Source organism: Pagrus pagrus (genome assembly GCF_965226575.1).
Source record: "Pagrus pagrus genome assembly, chromosome: 7".
NCBI classification, from domain to species: domain Eukaryota; kingdom Metazoa; phylum Chordata; class Actinopteri; order Spariformes; family Sparidae; genus Pagrus; species Pagrus pagrus.
The window spans coordinates 1,347,257-1,370,145 of record NC_140191.1 but is presented as its reverse complement, the minus strand read 5'-3'; the positions used below and the strand labels follow the sequence as shown (position 1 = coordinate 1,370,145).

The 22,889-nt window shown below is 43.0% G+C and overlaps 2 protein-coding genes across 3 annotated transcripts in view; both read right to left on the bottom strand.

Annotated features, from left to right (window-relative positions):
• LOC311260425 (atrial natriuretic peptide receptor 1-like) overlaps positions 1-4,946 on the bottom strand; it is a 68,946-nt gene extending 64,000 nt beyond the window's left edge. Inside the window, exons 1-2 of the mRNA XM_084358220.1 lie at positions 4,277-4,946; positions 594-1,406 (exon numbers count right to left, since the gene is read on the bottom strand). Of these exons, the coding sequence (XP_084214346.1) occupies positions 594-1,350 (757 nt within the window). The 5' untranslated portion in view covers positions 1,351-1,406; positions 4,277-4,946. The remainder of the gene's footprint in view (positions 1-593; positions 1,407-4,276) is intronic.
• Positions 4,947-13,831: 8,885 nt separating this feature from the next.
• Positions 13,832-22,656, bottom strand: creb3l4 (cAMP responsive element binding protein 3-like 4). Of its 2 annotated transcripts, none has more exons than XM_084358558.1 (10): positions 22,395-22,656; positions 19,398-19,544; positions 19,048-19,321; positions 18,666-18,760; positions 18,486-18,575; positions 18,252-18,358; positions 18,074-18,142; positions 17,345-17,429; positions 16,897-16,993; positions 13,832-16,748 (listed from the first exon to the last, which is right to left on the bottom strand). In XM_084358558.1, the coding sequence occupies exons 2-10, from the start codon at positions 19,539-19,541 to the stop codon at positions 16,393-16,395; spliced, it is 1,317 nt and encodes a 438-aa protein (XP_084214684.1). In that variant the 5' UTR covers positions 19,542-19,544; positions 22,395-22,656; the 3' UTR covers positions 13,832-16,392. The 2 variants fall into 2 exon arrangements, with proteins under 2 accessions (XP_084214684.1, XP_084214683.1); XM_084358557.1 differs by having other exon boundaries at positions 13,833-16,748; positions 18,666-18,790; positions 22,395-22,655.
• Between the last annotated feature and the right edge of the window lie 233 nt (positions 22,657-22,889).

Below are 22,889 nucleotides of genomic sequence, written 5' to 3'. Positions count from 1 at the left end.
AACCTGTTGAGGAGCTCAAATTTGTGTCCACTGCAGGGACCAGAGTCCAGTGAGACTAAACATTTTCACTGATTCCAGGTGGCCCTCATATACAGCAGGCCAGATTAAATAATGTATGTTGTATGGCAGTTGCCTTTGAGCAAATATAAGCCGATAAACATATTTTTCTTTAGGTTAGATTGTAACTTTTACATCAATCAATGGTTTTACATTACCCCAATAATATTTGGGGTTGATTTATCTGAGTTTGTCAAGCACTTATCGCAATTTCTTCTAAGCACGTGCTGTAGGAGTGTCACTTTCCCTGATCTTCACAGGTCTTTAGACCACGGTGGAAAGCCAGACAACGACGCAAACGATGAAGAAACCTTTAAGTTCCCTGAAAAGTAGTTCCAGGGACTAAAAGTTCTGGGTGCTTTGGGTGAAAACGCAGCTTTTTTTAACCCGACCTGATGAGGTTTTATTAATAGGAACTGAGTGGACATGGGAAAGCATCAGTTCTGTACTTAAGAAAACATCTCATAATCTTTAAGTGCAGCAGTCAAAAGCTTTGAGTTGACTAACAAGCCACATTTATCTGTTTGGCAACTCACCACGGCCATCGTTGTGAACGTCAGCGAGGATCTGGGAGTAGTTGACCGGCTTGTTCTCTTCGAAGACTCTGTCAGCGAGGGTAATGTTGATGCCCTTCAGCTCCGTGTACAAACCCTCCACGGCGAAGTAACATGGCCGATCATCCACCTTGTTGTCACTGAACATGAGCATCACGTGCTCCCGCCACCCAAAGTGCTCACAGATCCGCAGGGCAAACTTCCCAAGCTTCTTGTGGGTGGGGCCCGTGTTGGTGATGGACGGGTATACTCCTCCGTAAAAAGCCACGGCCGGGGCACCTGCTGTAACCATGGGAACATCCCAATGGGTGGTGAAGAGGCCAACAGGGGAGGCGGTGTAGGAGCAGCCCGGCCCGATGAATGCCCACGGGTCGTACGCAAGTTTAAGGTCCACAGCCATGAGTGGGGCGACGGACTCGGAGCAGATGCCGTCCTTGTCTTCACTGTTCTTGAAAGCGTAAGTGAGGTGGTGGTCAGGGAGCAAGGTGGGGTCAGCATTGACGGTTTTGACGGCCCGCTCTAGGGCTGGACCAATGCGAGGCCAAGCCCAGGGGTAATCTGTGTTGCTCTGAGGTAAAATGACGGCCAGCGTGATGTTCTGCTGCGCCCGGTGTTCATGGTGCCCTCGAGTTTGACGTCTCAAGCTGCGGTGACGAGACGATCGGCCAGCGACCGGCTGTAGGTCGAGCAGAACCAGCAGAACCAGCAGGAGAGTAGTGCCCTCCTTCCAAAAGGCCATCCTCTCCCCAGCAGGAAGTCCACTTCCACCACAGCTGAATAATTTATCCCCGTTAACTGTGGATACATACAAGGGGAACATTAACAAAACATGCAACATAAATGAAGTCCTGTCCTGATTAAGCTTAAAGGATGATACGTATTTCCTCCTAAAACTGAAATCTAATAACAGTCAGGACAATGGGACCTGCTTTGCTCGGTCACGGTTGAACTCACTGTAATAATTTTGTGCGAGTCAGTCCTGAGTGGCCTTTCTGAGTTTGGGGCCACGTTGAGTCGTGGGAGGAAAACTCCCCGACGCTGGGAAATTAGAGGACAACTTTCCTGCCAGTCCTGCCCACCTCATACAAAACAGAGTGAGCGTTTTACACTGAAAGTGATGAGTGTTTTCTCAAGTCCAGTGTCATGAACACCTCAAACTGAGGGAAACACATTGTCATCCTGTAATAAAAACTAATATCCAGCTAGACAGATTTAGTGACGCTCTCTTAACAGATTCAGCTGTTACCTGACTGATGACAGGTTTTTTTTCCTCTTTTGAAAACAATTCAACCCTGAAATATTTCATAATTAATGCTGACATAGCGAACACCTGATTTAGTGTTCTCATTATATACCTCTGTGTTGGTGCCATACAAGAGCTTGTATTGAGAAAAGGTCATTTTGGTTTCCACTGACACACAGAGGTGTACAACTCGGTATCTAGAGAGAGGTGTGCATGCAGAGACCGTATTTCAGCTGCAGGCACTTGAATGTGTCGGCTCGTATTACATTTGAAGCACGTTTCATGAAGTGGAAAATAAACTGGCCGTGAATCTGAATTTCTGTTCAATCACAATGAAAGTTTGATATGAATATCAGTCTAATCAATGTCATCACATTACACAAGTGCTACTTCACTGCTTTAGATTTGAGCAAATATCCCATGTTTTATTTCATAACTATGGTTGAAAGCTTCTCTGCAGATAAAGATTGTACAAACATTATTATGACGAGCTCATAAAACATGAGCCGTTGCAACTGATGAGCCTCAACCTGCTGCAACATTAAATAATCTATTATAGAGTAGTCGTTGGCGAGTCCGACCAATGGATTTTTGAGGCTACTGACAAATATATTACATTTTGTTAATATCTTGTTATCTTGCTATCTCAACAGAGAAGGGCTGGGCGATACTGCCTTAAAATAATATCACAATATTTGTAGGCTATATCGCGATACATGCTATATATCTCATTATTTTGAAATCTAATTATCAAAAGCACTTCATGAATGCTAGGATTAGGCAACGAAATCAAGTATCAATATTTTTTCACAAATATTTAACATCAATATTGTGACCATATTGTAGGAATGACTATCGGCACTTTCACAAAATATTAGCCTAACACAATGACATTTTTTACAAATAATGTGGATTTAATGACTAACTGGGTAAAGAAAAAGAAGAACAGTTCAGATATTTCCATCACTTTACTGTAATACAGCCTTTTAAACCAGGAAAAGACAACACTTCATATATCTCATTTTGTCTGCAGTTGTCAATATGAGCAGATTTACTGTGATTTTCACTTTTACTACCTTTTCTGAGCCAAGGCGGCAGCCATGTTGGAGTTGATGAGCGAGAAGATCACTGAGCTTTATGACAAAAAGCAACTTTATTGACTTGAAAATTATCTTTTTTACCTAAAAAACATCATGTGTGTGATTCATGGCACAATTTAAACAGTGTAAAAAGTTGTTCTTTTTCTCTCCATTGACTACTGTACAATTTTTTTCCAAAATAAGGCGGCGTGACTTCGGCTCTCTATAGACAGGTGCAGCGATGACGTATTTTTGTAGGCTAACCTGAAGTTAGCATCTCCCTGGTTCCCTCGACAAAAAGGCGATGGGATGGGATTTTGGATTATTACAGAAAATAATCTGTGTGTCAGACACAAATTTATGATTCTTCCAACCTCTGTAGTCTCATTTAGACACCTGTTAGCAACCACTAACCGTTTTTAACACACGGAAGAGTTTTATAATTAAATTGGCAATCTCAAAGTTTTCTGGAAGCTGCAACTGCAGGTGTATTTTTGGACCTCACTGCTTCTCAGAGATCCGGTGTCACCTGTGTGACGTCAGTCAGCTGGCAGCTTGGCCAGGCCTCCATCACAACACCACATGAAAGCGAAAAGGGAATGATGTCTTCTGAGATGGTAAAATTAACACTTACTATTCACTGAATAAAAAAATGGTTGCTATCAATCTTATTCACTGTCTAACATAAGGCTAACTTATTCTGGTCATTATGATGCCAACCACCTACTCTCGCCGCGCAGCTGGTGATATTTTCCAGGAAAGTTGCCACCGACACGCGTACATCTTTGGTATTACAGCAAATGCGAGCGCTTTTATAGTGACTTAACAGATATTTATTTACATGAAAATCTTTGAGATTATTACTTTAAATTGTGGGACATTAACTAATGTATTTTATATTGTAGAAGGGATCTTGTTATTAATTTATTTCAGACATTTAACTGAAAAACAATTTAAAAAACCCGCAGACTTTGACAGGAGGGAACCGGATGTGCTAACATGCTAACTGACTCATTACTACAGCACTCTATAAGCTTTTAATCAAAATAATTGATTAAAACTTTTTTTGTCCTGGTTGTTATAAATAAAGTGCTTCTGTAATTCAACACTAAATCATAATTTTGTTATTATATTCACATTTGTGCCTCACGGCTAGTCTCTGCTGGTCCTACTGGGCTTCCGTACATTAACACCGGTCTGTAATGGATCCGCGCTGCTTAAAAGCATCAACTCCCTCCGGACAGAACCACGCAGCGGCCCAACGTCAATTATCCTCTCAAATGTAAATCAATACATCCTCTAAACATGATATCACGTCTCAGATTGACTGTGTGTGTCAGTACCTCAGCGGCTGTCTGCTCCTCTCTCCATGTTGTCGGTAGTTGGGTGGTTTTAGCCGGGAGAGGTGAGCTAGCTAACCATCCATGCCCGCCAAAACATGCCCGGCGCGTGCCCTGCTCCCCCCGGCAGCGCCCGTCCAGTCCCCCGGTAAAGTCCTCCGGGTGGAAGAAGATAAACAGAAATAACTCGGAACTTCACTTTATTTTTGTCTAATAATGATTTTTAAAGAAGCTCAGTTGGTGTATGAGTCTTTTATCCCAGTGACAAGGTAACAAAGTGGAAAGTCGTGTATAAAAGTTTAAAAATGAGTCAAATAAATCCCGTGATTAAAAGCCAGCGTCTCCATCAGGTCACTCACTGTGGACTATCAAACTTCACGTGTTCACCTGTCACATAGGTGTCCTGCCAGCCCGTCAGGTGACTGGTTCAACACGACAAGAGCCTGTTGAAATTGTAATAATCCACATAATCCACAGTGAGAGAGAGCAGGTCCGTAAATCCAGCTGAGATGAAGCTGAATGAACCGCTGGACTCCGGCAGGTGAGCTCCGGTCACACCGGCTCTACAGCCGCCTGGTTTCTGCTCACCCGGGCAGCCAGGATCCACTGCACCGTTTAAATCATGTGTGGTGATCCGAGGGGTGCTGTTAAATCCGCTGCTGCTGGACTGAGAGACAGGACGGACTGGCTGAGGTCTGTCTGGGCGGAGAGCTGCTGAGAGAGGGGAGGAAGGAGGGGAGGAAGGAGGGGAGGAAGGAAGTCAAGTGGGATGGAAAGGAGAGCGAGGAGAGGTGGAGAGGGAAGGAAAAGAGAGGAACAATTGATAGAGATGGAGATGATGAAGGAAAGAGTAGGAAGGAAGCACAGGGAGAAAGAAGGAGAGGAGGTGAGGAAGGAAGGAAGGAAGCACAGGGGAAAGGAGAGAAAGAAGGAGAGGAGGTGAGGAAGGAAGGAAGGAGTAGGAAGGAAGCAGGGGGAAAGGAGAGAAAGAAGGAGAGGAGATGAGGAAGGAAGGAAGGAAGGAAGGAGTAGGAAGGAAGCACAGGGGAAAGGAGAGAAAGAAGGAAAGGAGGTGAGGAAGGAAGGAGTAGGAAGTGAGCACAGGGGAAAGGAGAGAAAGAAGGAGAGGAGATGAGGAAGGAAGGAAGGAAGGAAGGAGTAGGAAGGAAGCACAGGGGAAAGGAGAGAAAGAAGGAGAGGAGATAAGGGAGGAAGGAAGGAAGGAAGGAAGCACAGGGGAAAGGAGAGAAAGAAGGAGAGGAGATGAGGAAGGAAGGAAGGAGTAGGAAGGAAGCACAGGGGAAAGGAGAGAAAGAAGGAAAGGAGGTGAGGAAGGAAGGAGTAGGAAGTGAGCACAGGGGAAAGGAGAGAAAGAAGGAGAGGAGATGAGGAAGGAAGGAAGGAAGGAAGGAGTAGGAAGGAAGCACAGGGGAAAGGAGAGAAAGAAGGAAAGGAGGTGAGGAAGGAAGGAGTAGGAAGTGAGCACAGGGGAAAGGAGAGAAAGAAGGAGAGGAGATGAGGAAGGAAGGAAGGAAGGAAGGAGTAGGAAGGAAGCACAGGGGAAAGGAGATAAAGAAGGAGAGGAGATAAGGGAGGAAGGAAAGAGTAGGAAGGAAGCACAGGGGAAAGGAGAGAAAGAAGGAGAGGAGGTGAGGAAGGAAGGAAGGAAGGAAGGAAGCACAGGGGAAAGGAGATAAAGAAGGAGAGGAGATGAGGAAGGAAGGAAGGAGTAGGAAGGAAGCACAGGGGAAAGGAGAGAAAGAAGGAGAGGAGAGAAGGAAGGAAGGAAGGAGTATGAAGGAAGCACAGGGGAAAGGAGAGAAAGAAGGAGAGGAGATGAGGAAGGAAGGAAGGAGTATGAAGGAAGCACAGGGGAAAGGAGAGAAAGAAGGAGAGGAGAGAAGGAAGGAGAAGGAAGGAAGCACAGGGGAAAAGAGAGAAAGAAGGAGAGGAGATAAGGAAGGAAGGAGTAGGAAGTGAGCACAGGGGAAAGGAGAGAAAGAAGGAGAGGAGATGAGGAAGGAAGGAAGGAGTAGGAAGGAAGCACAGGGAGAAAGAAGGAGAGGAGGTGAGGAAGGAAGGAAGGAAGCACAGGGGAAAGGAGAGAAAGAAGGAGAGGAGGTGAGGAAGGAAGGAAGGAGTAGGAAGGAAGCAGGGGGAAAGGAGAGAAAGAAGGAGAGGAGATGAGGAAGGAAGGAAGGAAGGAAGGAGTAGGAAGGAAGCACAGGGGAAAGGAGAGAAAGAAGGAAAGGAGGTGAGGAAGGAAGGAGTAGGAAGTGAGCACAGGGGAAAGGAGAGAAAGAAGGAGAGGAGATGAGGAAGGAAGGAAGGAAGGAAGGAAGCACAGGGGAAAGGAGATAAAGAAGGAGAGGAGATGAGGAAGGAAGGAAGGAGTAGGAAGGAAGCACAGGGGAAAGGAGAGAAAGAAGGAGAGGAGAGAAGGAAGGAAGGAAGGAGTATGAAGGAAGCACAGGGGAAAGGAGAGAAAGAAGGAGAGGAGATGAGGAAGGAAGGAAGGAGTATGAAGGAAGCACAGGGGAAAGGAGAGAAAGAAGGAGAGGAGAGAAGGAAGGAGAAGGAAGGAAGCACAGGGGAAAAGAGAGAAAGAAGGAGAGGAGATAAGGAAGGAAGGAGTAGGAAGTGAGCACAGGGGAAAGGAGAGAAAGAAGGAGAGGAGATGAGGAAGGAAGGAAGGAGTAGGAAGGAAGCAGGGGGAAAGGAGAGAAAGAAGGAGAGGAGATAAGGAAGGAAGGAAGGAAGCAAAGGGGAAAGGAGAGAAAGAGGGAAAGGAGATAAGGAAGAAGGGAGTAGGAAGGAAGCAGGGGGAAAGGAGAGGAGATAAAGAAGGAAGGAGTAGCAAGGAAGCAGGGGAAAAAAGAGAGAAAGAAGGAGAGGAGATAAGGAAGGAAGGAAGGAGTAGGAAGGAAGCACAGGGGAAAGAAGAAAAGGAAGGAGAGGAGATAAGGAAGGAAGGAAGGAAGGAAGCAAAGGGGAAAGGAGACAAAGAAGGAGAGGAGATGAGGGAGGAAGGAAGGAAGGAAGGAAGGAAGGAAGCACAGGGAAAGGAGAGGAGATAAGGAAGCAGACTAATAGGCGAGGATTAACTAATGATAGACGGATTAAATTATGATCAAAGCTTAAAGGAACAGTTAACCCAAATCATGACGTACTGTGTATTACAGAAGTCTTGACGGCCGGTGAAGAATTAAATCTGAGTTATTCCCTCTGATGTGTTTTTAGTCGAGAACTGGTGGAAAACGTTTTGCAGAATAATCATATCACATAATTAAGTGCCTTCATTTTGTTTCCGTCTTTTTCACTTCAATGTTTTTTGTTTGTTTTTTTAAATCACTTGGTTTATGAGAAAATATCCTCCTGAAAGTGAAATCCACCTTTTTTCCCCTTTTAATTAAAAAAGTGTTTTCATTTGATTTCACAGATGAAAAACTTATTTTCTCAGAACATAAAAATTGACATGTTTCACAGATTCAGTTTCACACATGAAAAAACGTTTTTTACATGTTTTTCACCAAAAAATTAGCAACTTAGAAAAGATTTTCCTGGCAAAACGCTTTTTTTCCACCAGTTCTCAACTCATAAACTCAGGAGAGAAGACGGTTTAGATCAGTTTCTCCACTTGGCCCTCAGGGGTTCAGTAATATAACACCATAAAACAGCCCTGCAACACATATTAGCAGTAAAACTGATAATGGTCTAAAACAAGAAAACAAAGGTACAATAATCACTCTAAATGTATAAATATGTCTTCCAGTGGACAAATCTCCTTCATCCTTACCGTTCTTTACAGTAATAACAGCGTGTAACATACATAGTCTCTGCAGCTGCAGTGTGGCTGCAGTGTCTGCGTCCTGCTCAGACCCTTTGCCCCCGTTACGTCTCCCTGCCATTACATTTTATAGCTGCGTTATCTTCCATCAGTGCAGGTTGAGGATCATCTCGTCCCCATCAAGCTGTTCCCTTTACAAGCTTTTCACAGACCAATAAAAACAAATGCCACCACACAGTTAAAGTGGAGGGACGACAGGAAGGACATATATAACAACAGGAAGGACGGGAGTTTATAACAACAGTGTGTTGTCCACCAGCTGGTTTTAATACGTGATGCATTTGTGAGGAATTTTTATGGTTTGACTCACGAGAGATGTTTCAAAATACTCTGGTGACATGTTGACTTATCCGGATAGCTAAAGTCAATAATCTACAGGCTGCATCATCGTTTTTACTGCACAGTGATATCTATCTTCTCATCTGACCCTTAGCAGGAACACAAAGGATACTTCAAAAAATGTGGAATTATTCTTTTAATAACTCAGAGACATTCCTCAGTAGACTATTCTCAGTGACTTCCAGAAGCTCCTGAGTGACCACAAGAACCTCATCGGGACCACTAGAAGCACCTTAAGTACCAAAGAACATCATAATAGACACCCAGATCCACCAAACCCATATAGGTCTTGAAGAAGCTTCTCAGTGACCACTTGAACCTCTCCACTGACCACTGACCACTGAAGGATCATCAGAACCTCCGTAATGACAACTAGAAGCACCTAAAGTACTGAAGTCCAAAAAAGATCTCCAGAACCTCCTCGACAGGGACATTCTGAGAACCTCTTGAACCTCTGTGAAGACCACTGTAACTTACTAGAGCACCACTTGAATGAACTAGAACCAACAAGAACTACGTTAAAGAGTCCCAGAACATCCTAAATGACCACTCAACACATGAAGATATTCAAGAAGCTTCTCAGTGACCACCAGAAGCTCCTCAGCGGTTGAATTACAGGGACCTTGTCTGAAGAGAGACTGTCTAACTGGCAGCAGGTCAACACCAGTGTTAACAGGCAGAGCAGGGACAGGGACAGAAGCGACAGGCAGGAGTTGCTGAAGCACATTAGCATGCAGCAGCAGCAGCAGCAGCAATCTGGGGCTCAATGAGGGAATCAGGGACAGGTGTGCAGTGAAGAGCAGCAGGTGAAGGGCAGAAAACTCTGAGGGCATCTGGGACAGGTGTGCAGTGAAGAGCAGCAGGTGAAGGGCAGAAAACTCTGAGGGCATCTGGTGGACAAGTGGGGAACCACAGGACGAGACTGTCTTCCTGTCTGCAGCTACAAGCCCAAATGTTCCTCCTGAAGATCGTAAAAAACACCTGTTTTGTCTTGAAACAGCTGCTCGCTGTAAACAATCAAACACACAGAAATAGTGCACTTGTTGGGGACTATTTTCAGCGGCGGATGAATCCACATTGGGAGCTCTTTAGCGAGTGTCTGTGGCAGCAGGGTGTGTGTTCATGGTGATGAAGGGACAACAATGTGGCTCATTGATGTGTTTTTAATAGATTCTCACCAACAATGGAGCTCAGAGGAAGAAGATACGTCAGGTAGAAAGTGCTGGAGAGGAAGATCTATTTCTGAGAGTGAAGCTGGAGAAAGAGGGAACAGAGTCAGTCTCATAAAAAACACATTTCTGAGTGAAGTGTCAGCTTCAGACAAACTATTCAAACCGTGACTGAGAAGAGTTTAGACGGGATTTAATCCAGATCAAACGGAGGCGATGCAGATGTAACAGCGACAGCAGCGCTCTGCGTCCTGACAGCCTCCCGTCAGGAGAAGCGATGCTGGGGGCGTTCGGATGTAGAGGAAAGCCATTAGCTTCACTAAGAGTGGGAGTCAGCGTCCTATATATCCGTCATGTAAACCCTCCACGTGCACTCGTGCTGTTACCCATCAGCAATGATTTCCACTCTTCTCTGAAGTGTGCTCCAGGAAAACCAAACCAGCTTTTACCCATTAGGATCATAAATGTGTTACATATACAGTTGCTGGGTAAAAAAATATGAATGTTTATTATTCAGAAGATACTTTTGAGCATATTTGAGACATTTTTTTCAACAGATGAGACAAACTGAAGTGATGTTAGAGGGATTGGAGGGAGGGAGATTGAGTTGTCTGTGGTTTAATCTACATACAGAAACTGATGTAATCGGTTCGTTTTCTGTTATTTCCTGTCCTCAGAGAGAACAGTGAGTCCTGGTGATGTAAGACAACACACAGCTCTCACTGTGTGTGTGCTAAATATGATGAAAGTGTTTGTCTCAGGTGCATTTTGCATGTGAAAACAGGGATTTCACATGTGCTGTTTATAGCTGTAAACATCTTCCTAAATGTAACATTATTAAAATATCTTCACTGGGAACCAAACATGAAAATTTAAAGCGTATAAACTGCTGGATGACTTCATGGTGTTGGGACATGATGTGTCACTCAGGGGAGATCTCAGCAGCAGTAAAGCGTCGACGCAGGACCGGCTGGAAAACTGCAGAGTGGAAGACAAACATCAATAATGGATTTGGTTCCAGGCGGCTGGAAACGTGATGGAAACACGACAGGATTTACTGTAAACATCCGTCGCTTTCTTTGAAACTGGTTTCCTTGTTTTAACTGGAAACTATTTCCCATATAACAGATTATTAATGGAGTGAGTCATACCAGGAAAATAATCCATTTACCAAAAATGTCAAATTAATGCGGGAATTAAAGGGCAAAGTCACACACGTCTCATTGAGTTTATTGATTGAGCAGTTTGTAAAATGAAGGTGCTTCTTAGGCGTTAAGTCAAAGCGTTAAGAAGACTGATGATCTCTGGCTGCCTTAAATTAAAGTTAATTAAGAATTAAATAAGGGTATTTTTAAGGGTATCATAATGTATGGAGGACTTAAACTGACAAAAGCAGTAAACAATAAAGACATTATATTTTTAATTTTTTTTTTTTAAATGATACTGTCCACCTCTGGCATGTATTGAGGGTGCAAATTTGGGATCTCTGGGCTTCTGCAGACTGCAATTACAGCAGACATGGAGACATTTTAATGGGTTTTTTTGGTTGTTTCTCTGTTTTAAATCATCTCCAGCTGCTTCAGTTGTTTAGTAAATTGCTGCAACTCTGTTTTACTGTGAAGCTCCAGAATTTTTTTGTGGACTACGAGACTTCACCTGACTTTATATCATCAGGAGGAGACGATGACTGAGCCTGACTTTATATCATCAGGAGGAGACGATGACTGAGCCTGACTTTATATCATCAGGAGGAGACGATGGCTGAGCCTGACTTTATATCATCAGGAGGAGACGATGGCTGAGCCTGACTTTATATCATCAGGAGGAGACGATGGCTGAGCCTGACTTTATATCATCAGGAGGAGACGATGGCTGAGCCTGACTTTATATCCTCAGGAGGAGACGATGGCTGAGCCTGACTTTATATCATCAGGAGGAGACGATGGCTGAGCCTGACTTTATATCATCAGGAGGAGACGATGACTGAGCCTGACTTTATATCATCAGGAGGAGACGATGGCTGAGCCTGACTTTATATCATCAGGAGGAGACGATGGCTGAGCCTGACTTTATATCCTCAGGAGGAGACGATGACTGAGCCTGACTTTATATCATCAGGAGATGATGACTGAGCCTGACTTTATATCATCAGGAGGAGACGATGGCTGAGCCTGACTTTATATCATCAGGAGGAGACGATGACTGAGCCTGACTTTATATCATCAGGAGGAGACGATGGCTGAGCTTGACTTTATATCATCAGGAGGAGACGATGGCTGAGCCTGACTTTATATCATCAGGAGGAGATGATGACTGAGTTTACAGTTTTAGATGAACTGCTCCTTGTCTGTATAAACGTATCTTTCTGATCCAACAGTAACGTCAGACTAAACCATGTCATTTAGTTTTGAGCTGAAAGTCATAATGTTGCTGTGAGACCAGGCTGCAGATTAGATGTAATTAAAGGGAACTGATGAAGAATAATTAAGCCTCTCTGTCCTCTGTGATCGACAACAGTCTATCCCTCCACCATCCATCCATCTTTAATCAGCAGTAGAACTGTGTTCGCTGTATTTTGCTCCTCTGTGGATCGGTGCCATTTCAACAGGAAGTGGAAGTGGCCCCCTTCAGGCTCTTGTTGTCAATTATTCATCAGAAAAGGATCTAAATATTCAAAAAGCTGTGGGTCTGCTCACCATGTGCAGAGGAACAGGCCGCTCGCTCTGACTGATTAACTCTGTTTTTATAAGTGAAGGCTCAGCAGGTCGCATTTACATTTTTCTCCAGAGGATCCTGGCTCAGATATCTCCTGAACTGGAGGTGAGGTCTGTAAATCAGGTCTGTGTGCTGGTTCAACATGTTGTTTTCTACAAAACTCATTTAAATGTCAGCAGAGGTTTGGTCTCTTGAAAAAGCAGAGACAAAATGTGTTAGTGTCATTTTTTATTTATTTATTATTTTTGCTGCTCAACAACGTTCATTACCAACAGACCAACAGGAGTTTAAATGTTTTGATGTGAGTCATTAAGTCTCTTCAACACCTTCAGAAGACGCTGCAGAGCCGACGCTGGTGTCAGAAGTTAACTTAGACAAAAATGAGAATTCAGAGCGACTCGGTGCCTGATGATGTCTGAGAAACAAGACGAGATAATTCACTTGTTACATCAGTTCAATAGTCATGAGCAGAGCGAAAAGGTGATGACATACATATATATGATATATATGTATATATGACATACATATATATATATGATATATATATATGACATACATATATATATATGATATATATATATATATATATATATATGTATATACATACTGTATATATGTATGAACATATGAACCAAGTCTATGTGCACATGTATATATATATATATATATATACATGTGCACATAGACTTGGTTTGTGTCGAGAACTGAAACTGCCAAAATCAAAAATCAAAAATGTCTTAATTAATAAATGATTTATGTCCTTAAATGCACTCAAACCAACATTAAAAATAAATGTAGAAATGTCTTATAAACTGAAACATAAAATGAAATTACTGCTTAGTTTGCTTCTGAAATAAATCAAAAAAGGAAATTTAGAAAATGACAAAATTAATTCATACAATAGAAATGAAAGATTTAAACATTAATTTATGTCACATTTTATAAATGTAATAAATCTTATGATTTTTTTGTACAGTATGTGCTCGACTACAGTCCAACCTTCAGAGGCTGTGATGATGACGACGATGATGAAGATGATGTAATGATGATGAAGACGGCTGTTTGTGTTCTGTGTGATCAATCTCTGGTGGGTCAGAGAGGTTAAACATGTTTTTCTCTGCTGAAGGTTTTATTAGCTGACATTTAGCAGCTGACGTGTGTGTGTGTGTGTGTGTGTGTGTGTGTGTGTGTGTGTGTGTGTGTACACTGGGACTCCAGTGTGGTTACTGGTAACGAGCGGTGGGTGTTGGTAGAGTCACCACAGCACAGGTCCGCTCACTCTTTCTATTATTACTGCTGATGTTGCTGGTATTAATATTTGTTATATTTCAATATTGTGAATTATTTTCCACAGACTCATCCTTTATTTAAGTAACACTCGGTGTTAATACTCCACTACAACTAGAAGTCCTGCATTCACAACTTTACTTCAGTGAAACTTGCATATATAACAAATTGCATTATAAAAATGAAATATGCAGAAAACAGACAGATGCAACATTTTCCTTAAAATGTTTATTTTAAATATTAGGATTTTTTTTTAAAAAAAGAAAAGAAAAGCAGAGTAAAATAAAATAAAAATAGAAAATATCCCTTTCCCCTCCAAAAACAATAAATGTAACACATAAAACCACATCATCACTACAACAGTTTGTGGGCGCCCCCTGGTGGCTCCAGGGGTCCGTTACAACCGCATAGTCTGCATATAGCAAGAAACAGGCCTGCTGATTAGAGCTGCAACAATTAGTCCATTAATCAATGAGTCGATCGAAAGAAAAAGAAAATGTCTCCAGCTGCTTCAGGTGTTCAGCAGAATGCTGCAACTCTGTTTTACTGTGAAGCTCCAGAAATGTTCTGTGGACTACGAGACTTCACCTGACTTTACATCAGCATGGAGGAGGTTATGATTGAGTTTTAATTTTTGGGTGAACTGTTCCTTTAACTATAAGGGATGAAAAAGGCCTCACAGGCTGAGAAGCAGATTTAAGGTCAGAGGTCAGCAGGTGGTGTTGGGTGATGGCACAACGTTACACCAGCGTGTCCGTTAATTTTTCACCTGAAAAAGGTGAAAAATTAACGGATCAGCGTAAAAATAAGACAAAAACATAACAACAACTATTTCCCCCATTTTATCAATGAAATGTCAAAGAGCCGGAGGGATTTCATGACTGTTTTTTGGTTAACTCAAGTCAGAACAGATAAGATCTCATTCTACAATATCCCAAATTAAGGATCCATCTCAGGTGATCGGATTCTCTGTTCTACAGGATCGAACCTCTGACGGGTCGGTTACACTAACTGGATCCACTGGCCTCACAGGAATCAGTTTAATTTAGATGTGGGTCTACAAAACTCTGAATAAACAGTAAAAAAGCTTTTTTTTATCTTAGAAAGCAAAGAACAAATAAATTCTCTGATAGCTTTGTTAGCTTGTAGCATGCTCCACATGGAGTCCATGTGGAGGTATACTCTCCTCCTGTGTAATCAATTGAGTCTTAGATCAATATACAATTAATCTACAGCAGCTAATCCAGGAGAGTTTCTGTGTTGAAGTTCATGTGGAAGTCTCTTTGTGAGGCTTCAGCAGCCCAGATAACCTGGAGTAAAGCTAACGTGACACAGTTAGGAGAACTAAAGCTTCTCGTTTCTCTTTGAGTTAAAGTTTAAACACAGAATGGACTGTTAAAAAAAACACTTTGCTTCCTTTCTGGCGCCTTGATTCACGCGTCACGTCTCTACGACCTCGTGTGTGATGTGGTTTTGTTCCCTCCTCCACGCGGCTTCATATCCACCGGGAGTGTTCACGCCTGCCGGACACTGTCGAGGTGCTCAGATTGTGTCTATTCTCCTCCTGTGGTTGAGATGGAAAAGTAGTAAAATGGTTCGTTCTTTAGTGTTTATAGTTGCACAGGGTGTTTTATTTTGAAAACTGACTGGATGCACTTTGCCATTGTGCTGTCTGACTTCCTGTCAACTCGATCTGCTCTGTGCAGCTTCTGTCTACTTCCGTCAAAAAACTTGCCGTGTTCTCCGCCTCTTCTGAGACGCACCGTGTCGCAGCCGGTGGAAATACAAGTGTTGTAATGCAGAAATGCCCATTAAGGCTCGTTTATGCTCAACGTTCGATACGGATGAAGCCTTCCGTCCGTTCACTTCATCTGTATTTCTGCACGTTTTCTGAAAGCTTACAGATACGGACCAATGGAGCAGTACCTCCATGAGTCGTGGGGGGCAGTGTTGCGATGTAGTTGAAGCGAGACAGGACCACAGGACAAGAGGAAGAAGTTTTAAAAATGCTGGAACTTTTTGAGGAGAAGTTATACGAGTTTTAAACAGACAGATACTACAGAAGAGCTGAGAGGAGACTAGACAGTGGCGAGGGAAAAGTGGAGGGCCGTGTGGACTGTTTTGACTCCAAGCGGCGCCCTCTAGTGGTTGTATTGCTTGACATCGATGCTAACGTTACGGACGCCTGTTTTTATCGTTTGAAACAGATGTGTCCATTTTCATTTTCATTTTCATTTTCATGAGCCTTTGGATGAAAAGATGGTTTTCACTCTCATGTTTGTGAACGGCAAACATGAGACAGATAGCATAGCTTAGCACAAAGACTGCAAACAAAGAGAAACTGTTAGCATGGCCAAGAAAAACTACAACGTGTCATTTTTACCCTAGTTTAACCAAACAAGAGATAACTTGGTGGCTGGTCGGTGGACAGAGGCAGGCTGGCTGTTCCCCTGTTTCCAAAAATGAAACCAAGCTAAGCTAAAGATCATACAGACGTAAGAGTGGTTTTAAATATGTCATCTAACTCTAAAGAAAAAAGAATTAGCATACTTCCCAAAATGTCAAACTATTCCTTTAAAATAAAATCATGGCCGATGTCTTTAAAACCACCACCGATCAATTAATTCATGACAAACAGAAGCTGATTCTGATCAGCAGCGATCGATCAGAGCGTCCACTGCCGGTCACATCGACAGCTCATCACCGAGACCAACTCCAACCAACCAATCACGTGTCCCGACACGACCGAGGAAACAGTCGGTCTACATCTCGTCAGCGTGGGCGGGTTTAGCGGGATCGTGGCTTCCTGTCCCCGCCGTCGACCTCAGACCCAGCGGCAGCTGCTCAGTCTGCCCGGCAACAACAGCTGAGCTGTTCCCCGATTGGCTCCCCTCTGGGGCCGTCCCATCGAAGCCTGTGTTTTCAGGGGTTTCTATTGGTTCCTGGAGGATGTCAGTGCCATCAGCAGGTCCTGATTGGCTGAGGTCAGATTTAGTGACTTCAGATTTAGTGAGTTCAGACGGCGGCGACGAGGAGTCGGACTGGACCGGCGGACTGTCGGCATCGTCTGCTGCTGGCCGGGAGGAGGAGGGGTCTGTCAGGATGTTTCTGGAAATAACTAGAATGACAGAAGAAGAGATTTTTACTTTGCTTCTGTATCATCGAATCAACCACAACATATTAAATTCACCACCAGCTGATGTGACGCTAACATCGCTGGATTAAATGCAATTGAAAAAACAGGAAGTGATGTCAGAGTGACTGACCTCCTGTTGGTCTGTAGTCGTCGTCGTCTGCAGACGAGCGGCGGCTGAACGGGCTGAAACTCGGCATGATGATCAGACCCAGAGAGACCAGGATGATCTGAGGACACAAACACAGTTCATCTCTGTCTGCGTGTTCATGACGTCTGACGCAAACTCAGGTTGTGTATTTCACACTGAATGATATCAACATCACCTTCAACTGAACCTTCAACTGAACCTTCAGCTGAACCTTCAACATCACCTTCAACTGAACCTTCAGCTGAACCTTCAACTGAACCTTCAGCTGAACACCTGAGTTCAGACAAAACAGCTAAATATCCACATTTTCACTGGAATCTGAGAATTTTGACTTTTGTTTTGTAAAAAATCCTCGAGTGAATTATTAAAATAGCTGTGGATTCATTTAATAGCTGACAACTGTAAAACTGACAAAGTGTATGTGTCGTACCAGTAAGCAGGTGCTGGTCTGGGCTCCTTTACTGACCGTCTGCTTGATCAGAGACTGAAGCTGTCGCAGCTGAGCCAGCAGAGACCTGAAACACATCGACACATCGACTTTTAACTTAAATCTGACCTCAGAAAATGTCAAAGAAAACATGGACCTCTGTGTCTTCGTCTCAGAGAGACACAGTGAAACTAACAGAGTCGCCTCGGGATCTTCAAGTTTTTCCAGTTTGTATTTACATCACAAAAAGCCCAGAACGGATGAATGTTTAAAATCTGAGCTAATCTCAACAAATCAGAAGAACAGAACAACAGTCAGCAGTCAGGATCATCCTGAGCTGATGCTGCTGAGATGTTAATTCTGGAAGTCTGGAAGCAAAATAAATTCATCATCATCATTATGGACTACAAGGGGGAGGTTTGAAATGTTGTGTGAGGAAGACTACAGAAAGAGGAAGGCAACATGAAGAAGAAGACGACACAGAGAAGAAGACAACAACAGCGCCCTCTGCTGCTGGAAACACTGGATCGATCTCTGAGCAGCGTTTTTGATTTTACTGACGTACCTGAAGACTTTTCTATGAACACTAACCAAAGCTGTTCAATAACTGTGACTCATCACTTCCTCCTGTGAATCCAGCCTTCTTTATCCGATCAGTAAACAGCCAATAACTGAGAATAATAATAACAATAATAATAATAATAACAACAACAATAATAAAAGTGGTCGTACATGTTGCGTTTCTCCAGCTGCTCCACCGTCCTCTGCAGCTCCTTGTTCTGAGCCGAGCAGGCTGCTGCCCTGTTCACACACACACATATTTACAATATTTACATATTTACAACCACAGTATATTGAGAAGATCTGAAAATGAAAGAAACCAGAACCATCGGTCGGTCCGTTTGTGTACCTGCCCTCCAGCCCGTCGATGTACTCCTTCCTCCTCCGCCGGCTGTCCTGAGCCGACTGCTTGTTGCGGATTTTTCTCCGAACTCTCTTCAGGATTCTTTCTTCAGCCTGCAGATAAAGTTTCATCATGATCAACATCAGTCTCTACACTGTGATCGCCCCCTCATGTATCCAGGTGACATTTTTTATACTGTGAAAACAGATCTGAGGTGTTTCAGAGTTTCAGCAGTCTGACCTTGGTGAGAGGAAGGTTGTTGGGCAGAGAAACTCCTTCCTGATTCAGCAGCTTCTGCTCCTCCTCGGTCAGCTGGAGGTCTGAGTACAGCTGCAACAGTAGAAGAAGAGTCAGTCCTCCAGGTCAAACCTCAACTCTCGACCGTCAGCAGGAAGTAGAGTAAGAAAACAAAACTCTCACCGGATCATCGTCAGGACTCGGAGGGTTGAAGAGGGTAGAGCTGCCGTCGAGGCGAGCGGCAGGAAGCACGGGCAGCTCGTTGACGACGCACGAGTCTGAAAACAACATCTGAGAGCTCCAATCATCTGGACAGGACAGGAAATGACATCATGGAAAGGTTACGATCAAGCTGTCCACGTTTGGAATAAAAATCAATGATGAATGAATCCAGCTGAGTGAAGTCAGTGTTGGATTTCCTCTCTACTTCTCCTGGTTGAACCACTGAACTAGTGACCACAACATCACCAGACTCCCTTAACAAATGTTGAGATTTTAAGAGTTGTTTCATTCTTTGTGAAACCTTAAATGAACGTTGACGACAGAAACCATCACCAACACTCACCGAGCTCTATAGAGATCACGTTCTCTTGTCCAGGTTCAGTCTTCACGCCGCTCAAGCCGCTGATGTCATAAACCACCTGGTAGATGGTTGCCGGGGTCGGCTGGGTGGTCGCCGTGGTCACAGCTGTCACCATGGTGACGGGACTCTCCACCACAGGATCCTCAGAGATGCCGCTGTCGCTCTCAGACGAGGGGTCGGCAGGCGGCCCGTTGGGAAACACCTCGTTCGGGTCGACGCCGTGGAGGACGTCCTCGGGTTCGCTGTCGTTCAGCGTCTGAGACACAGTCACAGGGTCAGACTCACTGCATCAGGTGACCTCACCTGTACCACATACAGTCAGGTACACTCACACAGCTGGGGTCGAGCGCCCAGTCCTGCAGGGGTTTCTCTGAGCCGCAGAAGACGAGGTCAGAGCAGGACAGCGGAGCGTCGAGCTGCCAGCTGTCCGCCGCCACGCCGCCGCCCAGAAACAGCTCGCCGCTCTCTGCGTCCATCGCCTGAAACACATTCACACAGACGGAGGAAGTACATTTACTCAAGTACTGCACTGAAGGATAAATGTGAGGTACTTCTACTCTGTTACATCTGAGGGAACTACTGTATTTTTTACTCCACTACATTTAGTTCAGTTTATAAACTCTGATGTTTGTTATACATCAAACTGTTTGTACAAGTTCAGCTGAAACAATCAATCAGTCGATTGTTTGAACTGTTTTAATGTTTTTTCAGACATTTTTCCTGAAACAACATTTGATGGTTGCAGCTTCACAGATGTGAAGATTTGCTGCTTTTTCTTTAAATCATTTGAATTAGGGACAAACAAAACAATTGTTTTAATACTGATAATCACCTGCTCCTCATGGCCGACATCGATAACTGATCATTTCATATTCTTGTATTTCAAAATAAAGTTCCTGACTTGAAGCCTTTGAGCAAGGCTCAGCTGTAGTGAGCAAAAACAGATTATTTAATATTGTTTGGTTCTCTCCTCCTCCTTCTCCTCCTCTTCCGTCTTCTTCTTTCCCTCCTCCTCCTCCTCCTCCTTGTCCTCCTCCATATTTTGTTGACAAAATGCAACTCACTTCTATAGAAACACGTCGCTGCCTCCTGTATCCGAATGCATTGATGTCGGGCTTGTTACGTCATTGAAAGATCCTAAAGGTCCATTTATCAGCTAGAGTTTTAACAGTTGAACATTGTGAAGGTGTCACTTTGGGTTCACTGTCGCCACATTTGTCGCTATTTTCACTAAACAGTCGGTGGATTCATGGAGACAATAATCAGCTGATGAATCCAGAATGAAAACAATCATCAGCTGCACGTGTGACACGTGAAAGTGAAGCTCGAGAAAGTAAAGAGCAGAACAAAGAGAGCGCGGAGATCCTGATAAAGCAGGTGACACAACACTGGAGGAGGATATCCTGGTAGACACACACCCACAATCACACACACCCACACACACACACTTGGCCTGTCTGACTGAATAGAAACCTGATAAGCTGCTGAACGTGTTTCCATCTTGCTCCACCTTCACCTCCGTTTCTCTGGGTTCACAGGGACTGAACAACAAAGGAACACTGACGCCGACAAACTTCAAACTCGACACAGTCACGATCACAAATCTTCTTCTTCTGTCTCTCTTCATTAATCTCCTGCGTTACAAAATGCCCCAACAAAGACTTAAAAATCCTGATAATAAAATAAAATGCAATAATAGTTCACACTCCATCAGAACGTCATAAAGATTTTACATGGAGAAACACAAAGAGCCGACTGATACATCAGCTAATACTCTCTTATCAAATATATATTGGCGATCAGAAACAGAAACGTACGGAAGCCCTGAGGGTCAACAGAACATTCAGGTGCTCCATTTTCTTGTTCTGATCTAAACTGTTTTCTCTCCCGTGTGCATGACTTAAAGGAACAGGTGAAAGAAAAGGTTTATGTCACAAACACAAATTAAATCAGAAGACGGATCACCACAATTATTTTCTCACTTGCCTCTCAGGGCTTCCGTACTTAACGGTGTTCACAGCATTGTTATGTTCTTATGTCCCTTTAAAAAATAAATAAATGTGAAAAAGATCGAGGAGAAAAGTTTTGGTAGGTGAATTATATTTCTCTCAGATTGAAAAAAAATCACCTACCAAAACTTTTATTTGTGTATTTTCATATATTAAAAAACAAAGAAAGAAATATGACCCTGGTAACATGATAATATCATGAATCGAAACATCGAAAATTACTGCTATTATCAAAAGACACAGCGTTAGCATCGTGGCTACAGCCAGCAGCAGACTACTGTCCAGAGCAAAAACCAACCACAAGAATCCCAGTTTGATCTGAACAATGCCTCTTCCTGTTTTGGTTGCACAATGGTGGCAGACGAGCTTCTTTTGTGCCATAGATGATCCTTCTTTTTTGCGATTATCAGCCTGACTAGTAACTAGTAACTTTAGTAACTAGTAACTTAAGTTAACACATAAATGTAGACGAGTAAAAAGTACAATATTAGTCTCAAAAATGTAGTAGAGTGGAAGTATTAAAGACCAGAAATCAGAGGTGCCTTAAAATTGTAGGCCTAATTAAGTACAGTAATCGAGTAAATGTACTTAATTACATTACATCACTGCTTTTACTGTTGGGTGTTTTAATTTCCTGTAAAACAAAGTCTGATATTTTACTCATTACATGTTTTTTAAATCTCTTATCTACAAAGTAACTACAGGTAACAGATTAATGAGTAAAAAGTACAGTAATGGTTCCCTCTGGAAGGTAGTGAAAGTATAAAGTAGCAAATACTTAACAACAACTACAGTTAATGTGAGTTAGTGTTAGTTATTGAGAGTTAATGTGAGTTAATGATAGTTAATGTGAGTTAATGATAGTTAATGTTTGTTAATGTTAGTTAATGTGAGTTAATGTGAGTTAATGCTAGTTAAAGTTTGTTAATGTTAGTTAATGTGAGTTTGTGTTAGTTAATGTGAGTTAATGATAGTTAATGTGAGTTAGTGTTAGTTAATGTGAGTTAATGATAGTTATTGATAGTTATTGATGGTTAGTGTGAGTTAGTGTTAGTTAATGTGAGTTAATGATAGTTATTGATAGTTAGTGTGAGTTAGTGTTAGTTAATGTGAGTTAGTGTGAGTTAATGCTAGTTAGTGATAGTTGATGTGAGTTAATGCTAGTTAATGATAGTTAATGTGAGTTAATGCTAGTTAATGATAGTTGATGTGAGTTAATGCTAGTTAGTGCCAGTTGATGTTAGCTGTGTCAGGGCTCAGGCCTGATCCTGGTTCAGCCGGATCAACAGGAGCAACAGCACGATTAATGTTAACACTCACTGAGCTGATGATGATGATTCTTCTTCTCCTTCTTTTTCTTCTTCTTCTTCTTCTTCTTTTTCTTCTTCTTCTTCTTCTTCTTCCGGGTTCAGGCCCTCCGGGTCTTCATCACCGAGCGGCCCCTCCGCGGCTGCAGGAGCACCGGGGACACTACCAGACACCACACGCTGCCTTCTGTCGGTCCAGTCAATAAAAAGTCCAGCTGGCAGCTCCGCGTCCAGGACCAGCGACACAGCTTCCGCCTCCACTTCTTCTTCTTCTCTCTCCTCGTTCTCAGCTGTGTCTTCTTCTTCTGCTGCTGTCTGACATCACAGGTGGAGCTCACATCGCCCCCTGCTGTACTGAAGCAGTAGCGCGGTCAAGACACTGAACTTTAAAAATGATTAAGACTTTATTTTCTTTACATAATTTCTCTTTTATTGATCGACAGATTATTTTGGTTATTATTTATGTTTTTATATATGTTTGTATTTACATTTTACTGTTGTTCTTATT